Source organism: Pelophylax lessonae (assembly GCF_965119305.1).
Source record: "Pelophylax lessonae genome assembly, chromosome: 11".
Taxonomy (NCBI): domain Eukaryota; kingdom Metazoa; phylum Chordata; class Amphibia; order Anura; family Ranidae; genus Pelophylax; species Pelophylax lessonae.
This window is the reverse complement of record NC_138778.1, coordinates 6541905-6562332: the sequence shown is the minus strand read 5'-3', so window position 1 is coordinate 6562332 and position 20428 is coordinate 6541905. Positions and strand designations below refer to the sequence as shown.

General features: G+C 45.0%; 1 protein-coding gene across 4 annotated transcripts in view; it reads right to left on the bottom strand.

The window, feature by feature from the left end:
* The window catches only part of B3GNTL1 (UDP-GlcNAc:betaGal beta-1,3-N-acetylglucosaminyltransferase like 1), a 387185-nt gene that overhangs the window by 32729 nt on the left and 334028 nt on the right, over positions 1 to 20428 (bottom strand). For all 4 annotated transcript variants that reach the window (XM_082272696.1, XM_082272695.1, XM_082272698.1 and 1 more), the window contains 2 exons: positions 18935 to 19030; positions 10987 to 11111 (listed from right to left, as the gene is read on the bottom strand). In XM_082272696.1, the coding sequence (XP_082128822.1) occupies positions 10987 to 11111; positions 18935 to 19030 (221 nt within the window). The remainder of the gene's footprint in view (positions 1 to 10986; positions 11112 to 18934; positions 19031 to 20428) is intronic.

Below are 20428 nucleotides of genomic sequence, written 5' to 3'. Positions count from 1 at the left end.
CATATAAAACATAAAGACACTTTTTCTTTCCAGGCAGCCCGTTGATATTGGCTGCCGCGCAGTAGGTCCTGTTTCACCCTGCATGTGCACAGCAGGGTTTTACCCAGAATCCTCTGGTGCCAGGAACTCTTGCTGCCACGTCCCCTGAGGCTGGCACCTGAGATTAGAGCGCGGGGTAAGGAGGAGAAGCCGGTTCCCAGAGTCACAGCCAGGACAGGTGCAGCCTGAGCAGTAGGAACTTGCCGTCTACACTCCAACAAGCTGAGCCGAGGAAACAAGCCTCGCAGCGCTTGTCGTAACACTGTGAGAATAGTCTCTCTGTCTGGATCCCGGAGTTCCTTTCAGATCAAACTGAGAGCTGGAAATGTCACAGCGGTGAACTCTTACCTGCGGTAGCGGGAAACAGCTACCGGCAGGGACCTCTGCCAAACCCAATATGAACAATGTGCCCTACTGTACAAATGGGAAACCCATGAAATTTAACATTAAACCACTAGGAACATCTATATAAAAGGTATAAAAGACAATAACCCCCAATGCCCAAATATTAAAGACTTTTCCAAATGTTTCACCTTCCTTATTCTAGAAATGGTCATTCCGCCGCTGTGGTGACATCACAGAGGTTCCAAAAATCAGTCACAACATACACGATTCCACCAGATAACATGATCTCATTGAATGGTTTCTTCTCTCCATGTTCGTGTGTCTTTCTTTTCACCCTCCTCACTATGACCTGTCTGGCTATGCTTTATGTTTAGTCCCCAAGAACTCCTCCACAGAAGCCCAAGAGCTTCTTCCCAGAACTCCTCCACAGAAGCCCAAGAACTCCTCCACAGAAGCCCAAGAACTCCTCCACAGAAGCCCAAGAGCTCCTCCACAGAAGCCCAAGAGCTCCTCCACAGAAGCCCAAGAACTCCTCCACAGAAGCCCAAGAACTCCTCCACAGAAGCCCAAGAGCTTCTTCACAGAACTCTTCCACAGAAGCCCAAGAACTCTTCCACAGAAGCCCAAGAACTCTTCCACAGAAGCCCAAGAGCTCCTCCACAGAAGCCCAAGAACTCCTCCACAGAAGCCCAAGAACTCCTCCACAGAAGCCCAAGAGCTCCTCCACAGAAGCCCAAGAGCTCCTCCACAGAAGCCCAAGAACTCTTCCACAGAAGCCCAAGAACTCCTCCACAGAAGCCCAAGAGCTCCTCCACAGAAGCCCAAGAGCTCCTCCACAGAAGCCCAAGAGCTCTTCCACAGAAGCCCAAGAGCTCCTCCACAGAAGCCCAATAACTCCTCCACAGAAGCCCAAGAGCTCCTCCACAGAAGCCCAAGAGCTCTTCCACAGAAGCCCAAGAGCTCCTCCACAGAAGCCCAAGAGCTCCTCCACAGAAGCCCAAGAACTCCTCCACAGAAGCCCAATAACTCCTCCACAGAAGCCCAAGAGCTTCTCCACAGAAGCCCAATAACTCCTCCACAGAAGCCCAAGAACTCCTCCACAGAAGCCCAATAACTCCTCCACAGAAGCCCAATAACTCCATCACAGAAACCCAAGAACTCCTCCACAGAAACCCAATAACTCCTCCACAGAAGCCCAAGAGCTCCTCCACAGAAGCCCAATAACTCCTCCACAGAAGCCCAAGAACTCCTCCATAGAAGGAATGGTTTTCACACACTGCATTAATAGGCAAAAAGACAGAAACAGCTGTAGGCAATTTGTAATAAATGGCTCAATAATATTAGGCCCCTTTCACATGTACTAATGTGGCCGCTTGAGATTAGCACTGCGAGACCGAGCAGGGTTTGCTGCAAGAGGGATGCCCCACAGCTATTCACAGACAATCACATGTAATCACTCATGCAATGATTGGTCCTGAACGCAGACAGTGCGCAAGAGCGATTATCTGGGATTGGCCACAAATAGCTGCAAGAGCGGTCAGCCTCCAATAGCTTTCAATGGGGCTTCCTGCCCGCAGCTAATTGAAAACTGCCCCATTCACAAGTGTCTATGGAGTCTTAGGGTGCCTTATAAACTAGTAGTTCTGGATGAACAGCTGGCCCATGGAAAAAGGGAAATATTTGAATGGCTCTACCCAATATCCCAAGTTGATTAATTATCACCTTATTGTTAGGATTTGTGAAGGCGTGAGACAAGCAGGTACTTGCTGTTTTAAGAAGGCTCTACTGCAGCAACTTATGAACATGTATGAGCACCACTTGTCTTCTAATATCAAAAACATGTACATTGGAGGAAAATAATGATTTGATCCCCTGCAGATTGTGTAACTTTGTCCACTTACAATGAAATAAAGGGTATAATTTTTTATCATAGGTGTATTTTAAATTATAAAGACAGAATATCAACCATAAATCTAGAAAACACACATGATACAAATGTTATAAAAACAATTTACCTGTAAAGGGAAGTTTGACTGTTTAAGCGCCCATTCACACTGGCGCGACAAGACTTTGTGGGGCGACCTGTGAAGTCGCGGTGCACAGCGTGCACCGCGACCTCGGCGCGACTTGCACGGACTTCATATAATTGAAGTCAATGCAAGTCGCCTCCAGGTCGCCCCAAAGTAGTACAGGACCCTTTTTCTAAGTCGGAGCGACTTGTGTCACTCCTATTAGAACGGGTCCTGTACTATTCAATGGCGAGCGACCAACCGCGACTTGTCAGGCGACCAAGTCGCCTGACAAGTCACGCTAGTGTGAATGGACCCTTAACCCTTGCGTTTCTGCATGTTGCAGTGCGCTAATTGCGTTTACATGCATTGCATGCCCAAGTTTTCTTTCAGCACAGGGCAGCACCTCATATAAGCCCAAGCCCTGATATGAACGGCTCCTTTCAAAGTACATTGCTTTTACTGGTGCTGGCATATTTTCATTAAAGCATCTGGTGTGAAGGCTGCTTTCACACTGCATATGCATTTCCGGTGCATTTTCTTGCTGTCCGAGTCCCAGCATGCACCTGTGAAACATGTGCATGTGACAAAAAAAAAATGCAAGTGCAGCACATTTTTTATGCATTTTTTGATGTGATCTCCATTTATTTTAATAGGCATCTGCGCTTTTGGTGCGTTTTTGAAAAGCGCATAACATACATATACAGATACATATACAGCGGCAAGGCGGCTCTCCTGTGCCAGATCACTTACTAGGTACGTGATCTGGAACTTCCGGCTGGGGGGGGGGGGGGCGCGCACGCCGCCGGCGACCCGGCGGTGCTGTGATTAAACACAGCAGATGTCGATCAGCGGGTGCAAGCCATCGGATGACCGCCGGCACCCGCCGATCGCTGTGAATTCACACAGGACAAAGCCCTGCCTATGTAAACAATACACAACCCTGTCCTGTCAGCATTGAAGTAATAGGTTTTCTTTCCCCGCAAAGCAGGGAATAAAATCCATCACTTCCCCTAGTGAAAGCAACACACACTGTACACATAAACACTGGCTAGGCACATATGTAACCCTTTGATCACCCCTATTTAACACCTTTCCAGCCAGTGATCACCCCTATTTAACCCCTTCCCAGCCAGTGTCATAGTACAGTGACAGTGAATATTTTTAGCACTGATCTGTATTGGTGTCACTGGTCTCCAAAAAGTGTCAGTTAGTGTCTGAAAGTCCGTCACAATATCGCAGTCCCACTATAAGTCGCCAATCGCCGCCATTACTAATATATATATATATTAAAAAAAAAAATATAGATATATATATATATATATATACATACATACACACACACAATATATATATATATATATATATTCCATAGTTTGTAGGCGCTATAACGTTCGCATAAACCAATCAATATACATTGATTGGGATTTCTTTTTACCAAAAACATGTAAATTTATGAAGAAATTTGATTTTCAAAATTTTTTATTGGATGTTTTAAAGAAGAAAATACATTTTTTTTTATTTTTTAATTCTCTATTTTTTTTTTTTTTTTTTTTTAATAGCGCATAAAAATTAAAAAAAAAGCAGAGGTGATCAAATACCACCAAAAGAAAGCTCCATTTGTGAGGGGAAAAAAAAGGACATCAATTTTATTTGCGTACAGCATCGCACAACCACGCAATTGTCAAAGTAACGCTTTGCTGTATCGCAAAACATGGCCTGGTCATGAAGGGGGTAAATTTTTCGGAAGTCAAGTGGTTAACGATACAGCAGCATGCAGGACTTGTCAAAAAAAATTTAAAGGGAATGACTTTATTGCATTTTTAGCAAGGTAAAAACGCACCAGTGAAAGCCGCCTAATGCTTACCAATACAATCCATCCACCATAGTTAAAAAGAAAAAAAAAAAATACCCCAAAAAAAAAAAATTTAAAATCAAAGTCCTTTGCATTATTGTCACAGATTCGGCAACTTCAGCCCCGGTTTGGTGACTTTGATGGAACCTTCGCCTGATTTGACTTGTTCAGTTCTCGGCTTCCTTCTCCACTTTTTTTTAATTAAACCCTTTCCCAGAGGCCGCTAGAAGTTGCTTAACTGGCCCGGACGGATCAAAGGCGGGAAAATACAAATTAACATTTGGTTGCTAATTATAAAAGAAAATTGCCAACTTTTTTATATTCTCTCATTAGGATTATGCAATGAGATGATTGAATAATTGCTGAAGAGCTGTGATGGAAACAAATTAATCCCAAAGAGGATGAAGGTGAGAAAAAAAAATAAAGTATCAAGTGAAGATGAACTGTATGAGAAACAATGAAATGACATTTTTGGAAGGACGTAACGCAGTCCATTTCACATCTTTGTAGATCCTGATAGTCGGATTTCTTCAGCTGTAGCCCCGAAAAATATTGGAAATCCAAGAAAGGGTCTCCGGCCAATGGAGAACGGGCAGCAGATTAGTAGCAACATTCTGATACAATCCGCCAATGTTTTGGGAATCGAATGCTTCAACAATGGAGCTGTGATCCGAAATGTTTATATCTTGTAGAAATTTCGCAACCCCTGTAAACGTCACAAACAAACAAACCAACTCGACCAATAGACGCAGACAAACAATCGTGGGAGACGGAGGATGAGCTCAGCCATGCTGCCTTCTGGTTAAATATGAAACGTATTATCTGAATGTATTATCTGAATGTATTATCAGAATGTATTACCTGAATGTATTATCTGAATGTATTATCTGAATAATAAAATGGAATTATAATCGAAGGAAAGATCTACAGATGCGGCAGAACTACAACCTCCAACAGGCTCCCCCCCTGGGGGGTTTATTAGGACTTGTAGTTCCACCATAGCCGGAGTGCTGCAGAGGGCCGTAGACTGGGGTTCGCTGTGGCACTGATGGGGTTAAAGACATAATTGGTTTTCGCAGAGTCATGTGGTGTGGTGCGCACATCTCCAGCATGTGAAATGGCCCCCAGCACAATTCTCGCTCACTTTAAAAAAAGATCCGTCAATAAGCGGCATCGCTGTTGACATGTAAGATTACGTCTTGACATGCTCGCGGTTGCATAAAAGAGCCGTCTACAGCAGGATTTCCATATCCTCATTTAAAAGAGTAACTCCACTTATATGGAGGGAAAAAAAAAAAAACCCTCCCCCTCTGGGCGATCTCTGTACATCGCAGGGATTGTAACAAACTTTGTTGCAGATTCCTACCTTTCGTTATTCTGAAGAAATAGCTGTTTGTTTCTCTGTGTCCATGTGCAATGTGAATCTAGTGGGGGTGGTTTTATAATTAGCTGCTGCACCTGCAGGGTTCTAATGAGGAAAGTGGCAGTGTCTGCATCCCTTTAGGGCCAGTTCACACTGGTCCGACATACGCTCTGACTTTGAAAGCACAAGTGGCATGACATGTCAAAATCAATGGTTCCCCATGAGAGCCGTCTTAACTGGCCCAACCTGTGTCGGTCTGACTTTGAAAAAGGTTCCTGCACTGAAAAGGGTCCTGCACTGAAAAGGTTCCTGCACTGAAAAGGGTCCTGCACTGAAAAGGTTCCTGCACTATGTTGGTCAAACTTGGGCAGGATTTCAGCCCATTGATTTCAATTTAAGTTGCATCCAAGTTGGATTATCATCTTAACTGATTCTAACTCATGCGACTTGTGCTGTGAGGATCTTGAAGAGAAACCCATGCCAAAATTGAAAAAAAAATGGTTTAGGGTCTCCCCCCCCTCCCCCACCCCCAAGAGGGTCTGGTATGGATTTTGAGGGGAATCCCCAAGCCAAAAATGTAAAAAAAAAAACGTTGTGGGGCCCCCCCAAAACTCATACCAGACCCTTATCGGAGCATGCAGCCTGGCAAGTCAGGAAAGGGGGGGGGGTGAGGGAGCGCCCCTCCCTCCTGGAACATACCAGGCCACATGCCCTCAACATGAGGGGTGGGTGCTTTGGGGCAGGGGGGGCTCTGCGCCCCATCACTCTAAGGCACCTTGTCCCCATGTTGATGGCCTCTTCCCAACAACCCTGGACATTTGATGTGGGGGACTTTGGGCAGGGGGCTTATCGGAAGATCCCGCCCCCCATGTGAATGAGTATGAAGTACATTGTACCCCTACCAATTCACTAAAAAAGAAAAAAGACACTTTTTAACAAGTCCATTATTAAAAATGAAGAATGTTCCCCGTCGTAGCTCCAATATGTCTTCTTTCTATAGTTCTCTTCTCTAGTTCTGCCACTGCTGTCTTCTTCCTCTGGTCTTCTCCCTCCTCTAAAGTCTTCTTCCTCCGTTCTCCTCCCTCTTCTGCTGCCCCGCTAAAAATTAAAAAAAACTATCCTCCTCCGACGCTGGCTCCGGCCGTTGTGTCTGTTCCATTTGTCTGCCGGTTATTTTGTAGCTAAGGGGTGTGGCCATCTGGTGACCTCACCTGGAGACCCCGCCACTCAGACTTCACAAAGGGCAGGGTCTCTGGATGACGTCACCGGGTGGTCACGCCCCATTGCTATATAAGAACTATCAAATAACAGAGCTGACACAATGGCCGGTCTTCTTTCTTTATTTTGTATTGAGTCTTGTTTTGGGACTCAATGGGTGACAGCCTTCTTCATCTTTAGAAATACAAATTGTTTTATTAATCATTTCCATTAATCACTGTTTGAGAGGTGGTGGTATAAGCGCAGGGTTTCTTTATTATATATATATATATATATATAAAGGTTAAAAGACCTTCCATGTGCAGCAGCCCCCCTACCCCCAATCCTTATGTGAGCCACATTGCGATCCAGCGATGTGCACGAGGGCCTCAGCTCTCCGGGGACACTCCCTCCTTAATGGCTGAGACAGCAGCAGGAGCCATTGGCTCCCACTACTGTCAATCACCCCCAGTGAGTCAATGAGAAGAGAGAGGGGGCAGTTGTGAATGGACAAACAGGGCAGTGGCTTATTAGCAGGCCTGCTTAGGTGCCCCTTATTGCAAGCTGCTTGCTCTGAGAGCACTCGGCGGGAGGGAGGGACCAGGAGCGCCGGCGGAGGACCCAAGAAGAGGAGGATCCAGGCCGCTCTGTGCAAAACCATTACACGGAGCAGGTAAGTGTAATATGTTTGTTATTTTAAAAAATAATAATAATTGCCTTTAACGACTTTCCGAACGCCTGCCGCAGTTTTATTGAGGCAGGCTGGCTCGGCTGCCCAAAACGACGTAGCTCTAAGTGGTGCTGGGGAGTGAGCACGTGCCGCCGGCGACGCTCTTTCACCCCCACTAGGCAGCGGAGATGCCAATCCATGGGATCGGCGGCCGCGATCGCTCCCCGCTGAGAGAGAAGGACTGTCTGCTGTTGTAAACACATCTGACTGTTCTTCTCTCTGAAATGATCACAGAGCGCCTCCGATCCTTCTATATAGGAACACAGGTCTCTATGATCATTTCACATGCCCCTCCCCCATACAGTTAAAAAAAAAAACTTCCCTAGGCTCACACTTAACCCTTTTGATGTGTTAACCCCCGTTCCCTGCCAGTGTCATTATTACAGTAACAGTGCATATTTTTAACACTGATTACTGTAGTAATGTCACTGGTCCCCCCCAAAAGTGTCAAAAATGTCAGTTAGGGGTCCTATCTGTCTGCCGCAATGTCGCAGTCCCGCTAAAAATCTCAGACTGCCGCCATTACTAGTAAAAAAAAAAAAAAATTAATTAATTAATAAAAATGACAAATCTTTCCCCTAGTTTGTAGATGCGATAACTTTTGCGCAAACCAATCAAAATACGCTTATTGTGATTTTTTTTTACCAAAAATATGTAGCAGAATAATAATTTGCCTAAAAGGATAAAAAATTTTGATTTTTTTTTTTTTGGAAATGTTATATAGCAGACGCACAGGTGATCAAATACCACCAAAAGAAATCTCTGTTTGTGGGGGAAAAAAAACGAATTTCATTGGGCACAGCGTAGCGCGACCACGCAATTGTTAAAGTAACGCAGCGCCGAATTGCAAAAAATGGCGTTGTCATAAAGGGGGAAAAAAACGACCGGTCCAGAAGTGGTTCTTTTCATTTTAATTCACTTTAAATTGTCAGTTAAAGTAACGCAGTGCCGTATAGCAAAATATGGCCTGGTCATTAAGGGGGCAAATCCTTCCGGTCCAGAAGTGGTTAATATCAATTTAATTTGGCTGTAGTTCAGCTTTAAGAGCAGGACCCCTCAATTCCCCAAGGACCCCGGTTTCTGGCGAGGCACGAGGCGAGCACAGGGCGTATGAATGTCCCTATACTGGCCAGAAAGCGACTTTTCTTGGAACGTAGAAGGGGAATGGCTACACCCCTGAAAATAAAAGAGGATGCAGCTTAGGAAAACATTGCTGCGCTCGGCTCGCACCCCTCCAGCAGGATGTTGTATTTGGCACGGGCCGCCTGTCTCATGTACAGCCGATGCGGATGGAGCGCGCTGAGAAGACGAGGCACGGGGGGCCAGTTCCAGAGGGGTCGGACGCGGGACGTGTAAAGTGTGCCGTACGCCTGTGACTGCAATTGTGTGAAAGCTGACAGTTTCCACCATGTGAGAGCGAGCTACTGTCCGACTCCCACCATGAGACAACACAAAGATAGAGTTCATCATCAACAAGTCCATTAACCACTTCTGGACCCGAAAATTTTCCCCCTTTACCACTTAACCCCCGGAGGATTTGGCTGCTGAAAGACCAGGGCCTATTTTGCGATTCGGCACTGCATTACTTTAATGGACAATTGCGCAGTCATGCGATGCTGTACCTAAATAAAACGGATGTCCTTTTTGTCCCACAAATAGAGCTTTATTTTGGCGGTATTTGATCACCTGTGCGATTTTTATTTTTTGCGCTATAAAAACAAAAATAGCGACAATTCTGAAAAAAAAAAACAATATTTTTCACATTCTGCTAAATAACATTTCCAATAGAAAAAAAAAAATCTAAATTTTTTAACATTTTAGGCCAATTTGTATTCTGCTACATATTTTTCGTAAAAAAAAAAAAAAAAAATCCCAATAAGTGTATTTTGATTGGTTTGCGCAAAAGTTATTGCGTTTACTAACTACGGGAATGATTTTTGGCCCCCTTAATGACCAGGCCATATTTTGCGATTCGGCACTGCGTTACTTTAACGGACAATTGCGCGGTTGAGTGACGTTGTACCTAAAAAATGTCCTTTCTTTTCCCACAAACAGAGCTTTCTTTTGGTGGTATTTGATCACCTGTGCGATTTTTATTTTTTGCGCTATAAACAAAAAAAAAAAAAAAAAGCGAAAATTCTGAAAAAAAAAAAAAAACAATATTTTTCACATTCTGCTATATAACATTCCCAAAAAAAAAAATTTAAAAATCTAAATTTTTTAACAATTTAGGCCAATTTGTATTCTGCTACATATTTTTGGTAAAAAAAAAAAAATTGCAATAAGCGCATTTTGATTGGTTTGCGCAAACGTTATTGCGTCTACTAACTACGGAAAGATTTATATAATTGTTACTGTTTTTTTTTTTCTAGTAATGGCGGCGATCTGCGTTTTTTTTGCAGGACTGCGACATTGCGGCGGACAGATCGCACCCCTAACTGCCATTTTTGAAACTTTTGGGTGGGACCAGTGACATTACTACAGTAATCAGTGCTAAAAATATGCACTGTCACTGTAATAATGACACTGGCAGGGAAGGGGTTAACACATCAAAAGGGTTAAGTGTGAGCCTAGGGAAGTTTTTTTTTTTAACTGTATGGGGGAGGGGCATGTGAAATGATCATAGAGACCTGTGATCCTATATAGAATAGAGAGAACAACAGTCAGATGTGTTTACAACAGCAGACAGTCCTTCTCTCTCAGCGGGGAGCGATCGCGGCCGCCGATCCCATGGATTGGCATCTCCGCTGCCTAGTGGGGGTGAAAGCGCGTCGCCGGCGGCACGTGCTCGCTCCCCAGCACTAATGACACTGGCAGGGAAGGGGTTAACACCAGAGGCGATCAAAGTGTTAAATGTGTCCCTAGGGCAGGGATCCTCAAACTACGGCCCTCCAGCTGTAGTGGAACTACACATCCCATGAGACATTGTAAAACTCTGAAATTGTGGGTGATCAAGGGGTTAAATGTGTACCTAGGGGAGTGTTTCTAACTGTAAGGGGGCGTGGCTTTTGAAATGATCACAGAGACCTGTGATCCTATATAGAAGGATCACAGGCGCTCTGTGATCATTCCAGAGAGAAGATTGGTCGGCTGTGTATACAACAGATGACCGTCCTTCTCTCTCAGTGGGGAATGATTGCGGATGTCAGGCAGCAATCGGAGCCGCCTGCCCCACGCATCAGCTTCCCCGCTGACGAGCGGGGGGCGGGAGCGCGCCAGCGCACGCTTGCCCTTAGCTGCCTGCGTGCTACTGACGTATACCTACGGTGGTTCGCGCAGGAGCGGCTGCCTGCCGCAGTATAACTGCGGCAGGCGGTTGTAAAGTGGTTAAAGGTTTCATCCTATGCCCGGTCTAAAGTGTCAAATTTTTTTTTGAGAGGTTTAGAGGTGAAATACGCCATTCCTGATACCCCAAGCTCACAGATAACAAAGCAGGAGCAGCACTCACTCTGACACGGCGTGCGTCGCGGCATGCTCATGGTAGCGATACTGCAGGAGGCATTCATCCACGCGCTGCACTCCTCCGCCTTTTCTGAGGTGCTCGTAAAAAAACAGTAAATCCTCCGGAGTCCCCTGAGAAAAGACATTTTATAAGTCACATTTTAAGTATATACAAGAGATACATCTTATATACACTGCCCAGCCAAAAAAAAAAATCGCCACCTGGAATTAACTAAGAAACTTACTAAACTAAGCATGCAGTGACTCTCCTATTGGATATTACTGGATGTGCCCAAAGAATGAGGTCAGCTGACTACCTGAATATACGGAATGAGGTCAGCTGACTCCCTGAATATACGGAATGAGGTCAGCTGACTCCCTGAATATACTGAATGAGGTCAGCTGACTACCTGAATATACGGAATGAGGTCAGCTGACTACCTGAATATACTGAATGAGGTCAGCTGACTACCTGAATATACTGAATGAGGTCAGCTGACTACCTGAATATACGGAATGACCAGGTTATTCCATCAATGGAGTTTTTCTTCCCTGATGGCACGGGAATATTCCAAGATAACAATGCCAGGATTCATCGAGGTCACATTGTGAAAGAGTGGTTCAGGAGACATCATTGTCACACATGGATTGGCCACCACAGAGTCCAGAACTTACCCCCATTGAGAATCTTTGGGATGTGGTGGAGAAGACTTTGCGCAGTGCTCCGACTCTCCCATCATTTGGTGAAAAATGAATGCAACACTGGGCGGAAACAAAGCTTGTGACATTGCAGAAGCTTATCGAAACAATGCCACAGGGAATGCGTGCCGTAATCAAAGCCAACTAAATATTAGAGTGTGACCTTTTTTTTTTTTTTTGGCCAGGCAGTGAATAAATAGGTCTCATTATCTTACATTTAGGCAAATAAAAGAATTGCTCATACATTTTATAGCTGATCCTTCTCATGATGAGTGTCTATGGATGAGCCACAACATACTGAATATGAGTAGCAACGATCAAAATTGGGTCATAATATAATAGTAGCAACAACTGCCTGCAGCCCTTCAGGCAATCAGAATATCAGAAAAGGCTGCAAAGAGACCCTTTTGGGAATTGGAACCCATCCCCCATCCCTATCTTCAATTTCATGCAAAAGACTACAACCACTAAGGCCAGCCATACACACAGCAAATGTCTTTCCTGCAACCATGGGCTGGGAAAGCTGTCCCTGCTAGCAGCTATAGCAGCCATTGCTAGCAGCTATAGCAGCCACTAGCGATGTATCGCTAGCAGCTATAGCAGCCACCAACAATAATAGCAAGAAAATCCAGCAGGCTGGTTGTACCCAAAGGAGTTGAGCAATGAAATTGGACAGTACACAGGAATAACAATGTTAAATCAAAGGAGGATCAGCAGGCAGCGCTCCATAGGTAGTAACGATTTATTGGACATGTGTTAAAAACAAGGATTGCAGGCACATAAACACATATGGTCCAGATGGCGGTGAGGGCATTGAAGAATGACGGATGCCAAATGTCAATTTCCGGGATAACCACTCTGGTTCCTGCACTTGTCTCCTTCCTACTGAGTGGCATCACTTCCAGACACCACGCTACCCTCGGTGTTCCAGTGTGCCAGCTCCCACACTCGGCGGCGGCGGCCGGCAAGGATTACCTTCCTGCTCCATGGTGGGTCCCGTCCCCTGGCTATCCATACCACCTACAAATGGTACAGCGTTGGGTTATCCTATGTTCCTTAAGCATTCCCTTTTTTCCTCCGTGGTCAGTGTTCCTAGGGTTTGGTCCCAGTTTATTTTCTCTCTCATTGAGGACAGTTTGGGGAAGTTTGCCCTTCTGATGTTTAGGGTTCTTATGTTCCCCTCTTGCCTTGCTATATTGTTATTTACGCTAAATGTGATCATCCTGTGATTGCTAGAACCCAAGTTGTCCCGGACTCCAACATCTGAGATTAGATCTGGGTCATTAGTAATTAATAGATCCAGCACTGCATTCATTCTAATATCCATCAACTGAGACATGTAGTTGTCCTGTAAGGTTTTCCTGAATAGACGGGCCTTTAGTGAGCGTGCAGTACCCTCTTCCCAGTCAATGTCGGAATAGTTGAAGTCCCCTAATATGATGACTGATCCCAGCTTTGTCGTGTTACCCACCATTGAATTCCAGCTCTACCTCCCCTGGTTGGGTGGCCTATAACAAACCCCCACATTTACTTTCCCCTTTACTTCTTCACTTTGGCGTTCTACCCACACAGTTTATAACTCCGTACTCATCCCTTCCATAATATCACTCCTCTCTACCACCTTTACATTATTCTTGACATGGAGACATACCCCTCCCCCTCTTTTTCCTTCCCTGTCCTTCCGATACACAGTATAACCTTCGATAATGGCCAGCCAGTCGTGTGAGGGGTCGGACCACGTTTCTGTTATTCCCACAAGGTCTATGTCCTCCTCATGTACTAACAGTTCCAGCTCATCCATTTTATTAGCTAGGCTCCTGGCATTTGCGTATACTCCTCCTAGTTTTTTGGAAGTTGACAGTGAATAGTGCTTACTTTTATTCCTGTTTGGTCTGAGGTTTGTCTGCACAGACCCCCCCCCCCCCAATGGTTGATGTTACGGCTCTACTGTCGCTGCTGACCCCAATAATACCTTCTGTCCTTTGCTCCCTCCCTCCTGACTCTACCTCTGGGCCCCCCCCCTCCCATCTCCTAGTTTACAAGCCCCTCCAACTTTGTGGCCATCTATAGAGCTGTACCATTTAAGGTGCAGCCCGTCCTTACTAATTAGCGCCCGGGCATCATGTATACAATTTTGGTTGTACCCAAGCTGATAGATCAATCAACTTGGTAAATTCAGCCTGTCCATTAACAGCTCCAATCTCATAGATGTGCGGGTTGGTGATCTGGAATCCTTGCATAGAGACCAAGACTTCCCTAACGCCCAGTACACATGATGAGATTATGGGACGAATGATCATCCTTTTTTTTTTTGCATGCTGATCTAATATCAGAAATAAAAGAGTTTACTAAAGTTACGAAAATTCTTGCACGACAGAATAAACATTTCAAAAGTGATGTAATGTATTTGTATTGCATTTTCGAAGGACAATTGTACTGAATAAACAAAAATCCTACGATCTGGTATCGTATGAAAAAAATTGTTGTGCTTGTCCCATCAGATAATATCGTATGAACGGTCGTGATTGGCTCTCGAAAGCTGTGTACTAAGGATCAGATTATCGTACACTTGTTTCGAAAGCGGTATTATTAGTACGATTTTCTGATCATGTATACAGGGCTTTTAGCCCTGTCTATTGTTTATAAACAAAAATTCATAGATACGGACAAGGTCCTGCTTCTAGATTGTCAGTTTTTCTTCAGCTCTTCCAATCGCCCTAAAACGATCAATAATCTTCTGGTTGAAGACATCCGCATGCTCACCAGGGCCTGGACCAACAGTCAGGTCTTCCATCTCCTCCTCACTAGGCCCCATGTTATCAGGGGGATCCCTCCCAGGGCCTCCCCCAGGATCAGGCATTGTTCCTGGGCCAAGCTAGCAGGCAAGGCCCAGGCTTGAAAAAGGCTGGTTGTCAGAAAGAGCTCCTTCACTGTGTCCTCCTCCTTCTCCCACTGACCACCAATGTAAGGGACATTCTTCCCACTGAACACCAATGTAAGGGACATTCTTCCCACTGACCACCAATGTAAGGGATATTCTTCCCACTGACCACCAATGTAAGGGACATTCTTCCCACTGAACACCAATGTAAGGGACATTCTTCCCACTGACCACCAATGTAAGGGATATTCTTCCCACTGACCACCAATGTAAGGGGCATTCTTCTTACTGACCACCAATGTAAGGGACATTCTTCCCACTGACCACCAATGTAAGGGACATTCTTCCCACTGATCACCAATGTAAGGAGCATTCTTCCCACTGACCACCAATGTAAGGGACATTCTTCCCACTGACCACCAATGTAAGGGACATTCTTCCCACTGATCACCAATGTAAGGAGCATTCTTCCCACTGACCACCAATGTAAGGGACATTCTTCCCACTGACCACCAATGTAAGGGACATTCTTCCCACTGACCACCAATGTAAGGAGCATTCTTCCCACTGATCACCAATGTAAGGGGCATTCTTCCCACTGACCTCCAATGTAAGGGACATTCTTCCCACTGACCACCAATGTAAGGAGCATTCTTCCCACTGACCACCAATGTAAGGGACATTCTTCCCACTGACCTCCAATGTAAGGAACATTCTTCCTACTGACCACCAATGTAAGGGACATTCTTCCCACTGACCACCAATGTAAGGGACATCCTTCCCACTGACCACCAATGTAAGGGACATTCTTCCCACTGATCACCAATGTAAGGAGCATTCTTCCCACTGATCACCAATGTAAGGGACATTCTTCCCACTGACCACCAATGTAAGGAACATTCTTCCCACTGATGTTTGCTGTATGACACATTGCAGACATTGTTACAACACAAACCGGCTCAGACTAGGAAATGAAAAGCCGACACATTGAATGAATGGCTGTTTTGGTGAAGGACTACAAGACCCAGCCTGCTCTGCCAGCCAGATGAAAGGATATAACGTGTTCCTGATGTAACGGAGTGATTGAACTCTTGTCTCAGTGAATACATTATCCCGTAACGTCTGATACAAATTAAGATTTTTTTTCTCCTTGTTTTCCCACCGTCGTAGCAGGAAACTGAAGCCCACCGCTGACAATGTACAAGGATGGGAGAACGCGTGTGGGTGGGTTGGGAACACCGGTATCCAACCCCTTAGTGTGGGAATCTCCTCTGTCAGTTTGGAAACCGTTTAAATGAACCTGAACTTGATATTTCTTTCCCCCTCCCCACTAATACAACGTTAATTACATTGTCACTCCGCTGCCAAAAACAGAAGATACACCCACTGCTTCCTAGGGGAAGGCGACCACATCAGTAGCCGGCCGAGAGGCCACCATTCCTACTTTTTTCTCACAGAAGGGGAGGCATGAGGTGACCATGATGGAGCAAACCAAGAAATGGATCGAGCGAGAGCAAACAAACCGATGGTTGAAAATTGATGGACTATGCTAGGTTTTATAGGAGGGCTAAGGACTGTTGAGCTGCAATATATTACATTGCTTTCCTTAGGTTTGAATACACTTTTATTTGTTCAGCAACAGCTGGTTTACTGGTCACTTTTGTTCCTTAAAATTACTAAAATGTGAAATCTGGAGTCCTTCCTGTATGAAGTCACTCTTTATCTCTTCATACATTGAATGAGCAATTCTAGAACAACAATCCTGCTTTGACTTGGCAGTTTTCAGAATACACGAGGATCGTAGGAGGGCGATGTGGTGACACGGTCATATCTGACCCCTCACACTTGGATTTCTATTTCCCCCCGCCAGTTGGACGGGGTCCCTGCTGATACTGGCTCGCCGACAGACTGTCCTTATCGCAGCAGGGCCAGAGAAGGGGCCGCGTTACACAGAGATTCAGGTTTCTGGGTCAGAAAGGATGAGAAAATCTGACGGTTTTCCCTTATATAGTTCTGGTAGGACAGAGGGACAGAACAATTCCCTTTTATGTTCACAATGACAACATATTAGTCATGGTTCCAGCCCAATTTCTTACACCCTGTCCGTCAGGAGGAACTTGTATCGGATTGGCTGAAGCAGCACTTGTTGGCACTGGATGCAAAAGAAACAGATAAACGCGAGAAATTGCAGAATGCCATTAATGATGAGGATTGTGTAAAAGTGGCAAAATATGTATCTGTACAATGACAAGGAGCACCCTTGAAACGTCTTGGGTTCATGCTGCTCTATACACTAAAGACTGCTGACATCACTAAGACTCTTCATATTCATGCGAACACAGCCTATCCAATCACTAGAGACCAGTGACATCACCGAGACCCTTCATATTCATGGAAATGCAGCCTATCCAATCACTAGAGATCAATGACATCATTGAGACCCTTCATATTCACGAGACCACAGCCTATCCAATCACTAGAGACCAGTGACATCACCGAGACCTTTCATATTCATGGGAATGCAGCCTATCCAATCACTAGAGACCAGTGACATCACCAAGACTCTTCATAGTCACGGGAATGCAGCCTATCCATCACTAGAGACCAGTGACATCACCAAGACTCTTCATATTCAAGAGACCACAGCCTATGCAATTACTAGAGACCAGTGACATCACCAAGACTCTTCATATTCATGAGACCACAGCCTATCCATTCACTAGAGACCAGTGACATCACTGAGACCCTTCATAGTCACGGGAATGCAGCCTATCCATTCACTAGAGATCAGTGACCTCACTGAGACCCTTCATATTCAAGAGACCACAGCCTATCCATCACTAGAGACCAGTGACCTCACCGAGACCCTTCATATTCATGAGACCACAGCCTATCTATTCACTAGAGACCAGTGACATCATCGAGACCCTTCATATTCATGAGACCTTAGCCTATCCATTCACTAAAGACCAGTGACATCACCAAGACTCTTCATATTCAAGAGACCACAGCCTATGCAATTACTAGAGACCAGTGACATCACCAAGACTCTTCATATTCATGAGACCACAGCCTATCCATTCACTAGAGACCAGTGACATCACTGAGACCCTTCATAGTCACGGGAATGCAGCCTATCCATTCACTAGAGATCAGTGACCTCACTGAGACCCTTCATATTCAAGAGACCACAGCCTATCCATCACTAGAGACCAGTGACCTCACCGAGACCCTTCATATTCATGAGACCACAGCCTATCTATTCACTAGAGACCAGTGACATCATCGAGACCCTTCATATTCATGAGACCTTAGCCTATCCATTCACTAAAGACCAGTGACATCATCGAGACCCTTCATATTCATGAGAACACAGCCTATCCAATCACTAGAGACCAGTGACATCACGAGACCCTTCATATTCATGAGAACACAGCCTATCCATTCACTAGAGATTAGAGACATCAACATGCCTCCTGCATCCTGTAATGGGGGTGGTAATATCCTGTTATGGGGATGGTAATATCCTGCTATGGAGGTGGTGATATCCTGTTATGGGGATGGTAATATCCTGTTATGGAGGTGGTAATATCCTGTAATGGAGGTGGTAATACCCTTTTATGGGGGTGTTTCTCTGAAGCAGGGACTGGAGTACTTGTCAGGATAGAAGGAAAAATTAATGGGGCAAAATACCGTCAAGTTCTTGAGGAAGATCTTCTGCCCTATGCCAGAAAGTTGTCAATAGGAAGAATGTTTCCCTTCCAACATGATGATGACCCAAAGCACACAGCCACAATGGGAACACAGTGGTTGGAGGAGAAGGAAGTGAGTGTCCTTGCATGGCCTAGTCAAAGCCCAGACTTAAACCCCATTGATAATCCGTGGAATGACTTGAAGAATGCAGTCCACAAACGTTTACCATCAAATTTAACTGAACTTGAGCAGTTCTTCAAGGAAGAGTTGGCAAATATTGAAAAGTCTAGATGTGCAAAGTTAGTAGAGACAAATCCCAAAAGACTAAAGGCTGGAATTTAAGCAAAAGGTGGTTCAACAAAATACTGACACAAGGGGGGGGGGGGGGACCTTTTTACAACTCCGTGATTCTGTGTTTTTTTTTTGTTTTTTTTTTAACATTTCGGTCTTTATTTTGGGCTGAAAAGCAACAAAATTAGATTTTTTTTTTAAAGGGGGTGAGATTCCATACCCACTGTATGTGCGGCAGTCAAACAGGCCCTGTCCCTGTCCTCTAGTTTGTGAACCATGGCTGTATATTATAAATACACTGAGAAAACATTGAAGGGAGTTGGCATTAGAATCAAGATGCCAGGAGACCTTCTGCATTGATAGCATTGGGTGTAGAAGCTTTTTCTCTTACCTGTCCATCTTCAACAAACTGTCCCACATAACAGAACCACTCTCTGGAGCAGAACCAGGTTGGCATGATGATGGTTGGTCCATGTGATGTGAACACCTAAAAGAGGGAACATAAATTTGTTATTCTACATCTGGGCATTGCATACGCACACATTCTCCTGTGCCTACAGAATCCCATTGGAGGGATTTCTTCTCACTTCCTGTTTTTGCTATGCACCAGGAAGTGATAGGGAAATCTCTACATTGGGGCACAGAAGGATAAAAAAAATACACTGACAGGTTATAACCTACTAAAAATGAAAATGGTTTCCTTTAAAGCGTCTGTTACCCCAACACTTCATATTCCTGATATGTGGCTGCTGTACCGTGTACTGTATGAGAAAGTCTCCTCTTCTCTTTATATTGCTTCCTTTATGTGAAATCCCTGGTGATCCTGTACAATCACTTTAAAGCAGGGGTGTCAAACACAATTTCATCGTGGGTCGCATCAGCAATATGGTTGCCCTCAAAGGGCTGGTTATATCTGTAGGATTACATGTCCTGAGCACCCCACCCCCCTTAAACCCTTACATGGGATTTCAAGAACCCCCCCACCATCAGAAGTCAAAAGTCACCCACCCTTCCTTACATCACAATGCACCCCCTTACCCTGTGCTGCTGCCAGGAAGAAGATGCGAGTGGAACTAGGAAAAAGTGCAGGTTCTAGAGGAGAACCAGAGGAGGGCTGGAGTCAGCTTCCACAGTCTGCTGAGAGCAGGGGAGGAAAAGACATGGTGGTGTTGCGGCTGCACAGAGAAGTGCAGGATCTGCAGGAGGAGTTCTGCTCACCCTCTCTACTGCGGCCCGCTGAGAAGGGGGGGTGGGCAAAGACGAGCCTTTCTGCAAAAGGAGTTCAGTCCTCTCTGCTGCCGACTACAGAGGCAAGGTGGGGCAGAGACAAGGGGGGTGTAGCAGCTGCAGGAGAGGTGTGAGGGCCACATGAAATGGCCTGGGGGGCTGCATTCGGCCCGCGGGCCTTCTGTTTGACACCTGTGCTTTAAAGAGTTTTCCAGCAAGGGAGGAGGGATGAGTCATAGGAGAGCCAAGGAGGGCTGCAGAGCTGGAGGGGGCTGAATGAGGCCAGAGATAACAGGAGACTGCAGAGATTCACGAGTATTCATCAAGAGAGGAGAAATGTGCCGGCAAGCAGTGGTGTGTGTGTCTGTCTGTATATTTGTGTTTGTGGATATATATATATATATATATATATATATATATATATATATATATATATAGACATTCTGTATATGTGTGTGAGTATGTATGTCTGTATACATGTGTGTGTGTGTGTCTGTATATAGTATCTCACAAAATTGAGTACACCCCTCACATTTTTGTAAATATTTTATTCTATCTTTTCATGTGACAACACTGAAGAAATGACACTTTGCTACAATGTAAAGTAGTGAGTGTACAGCTTGTATAACAGTGTAAATTTACTGTCCCCTCAAAATAA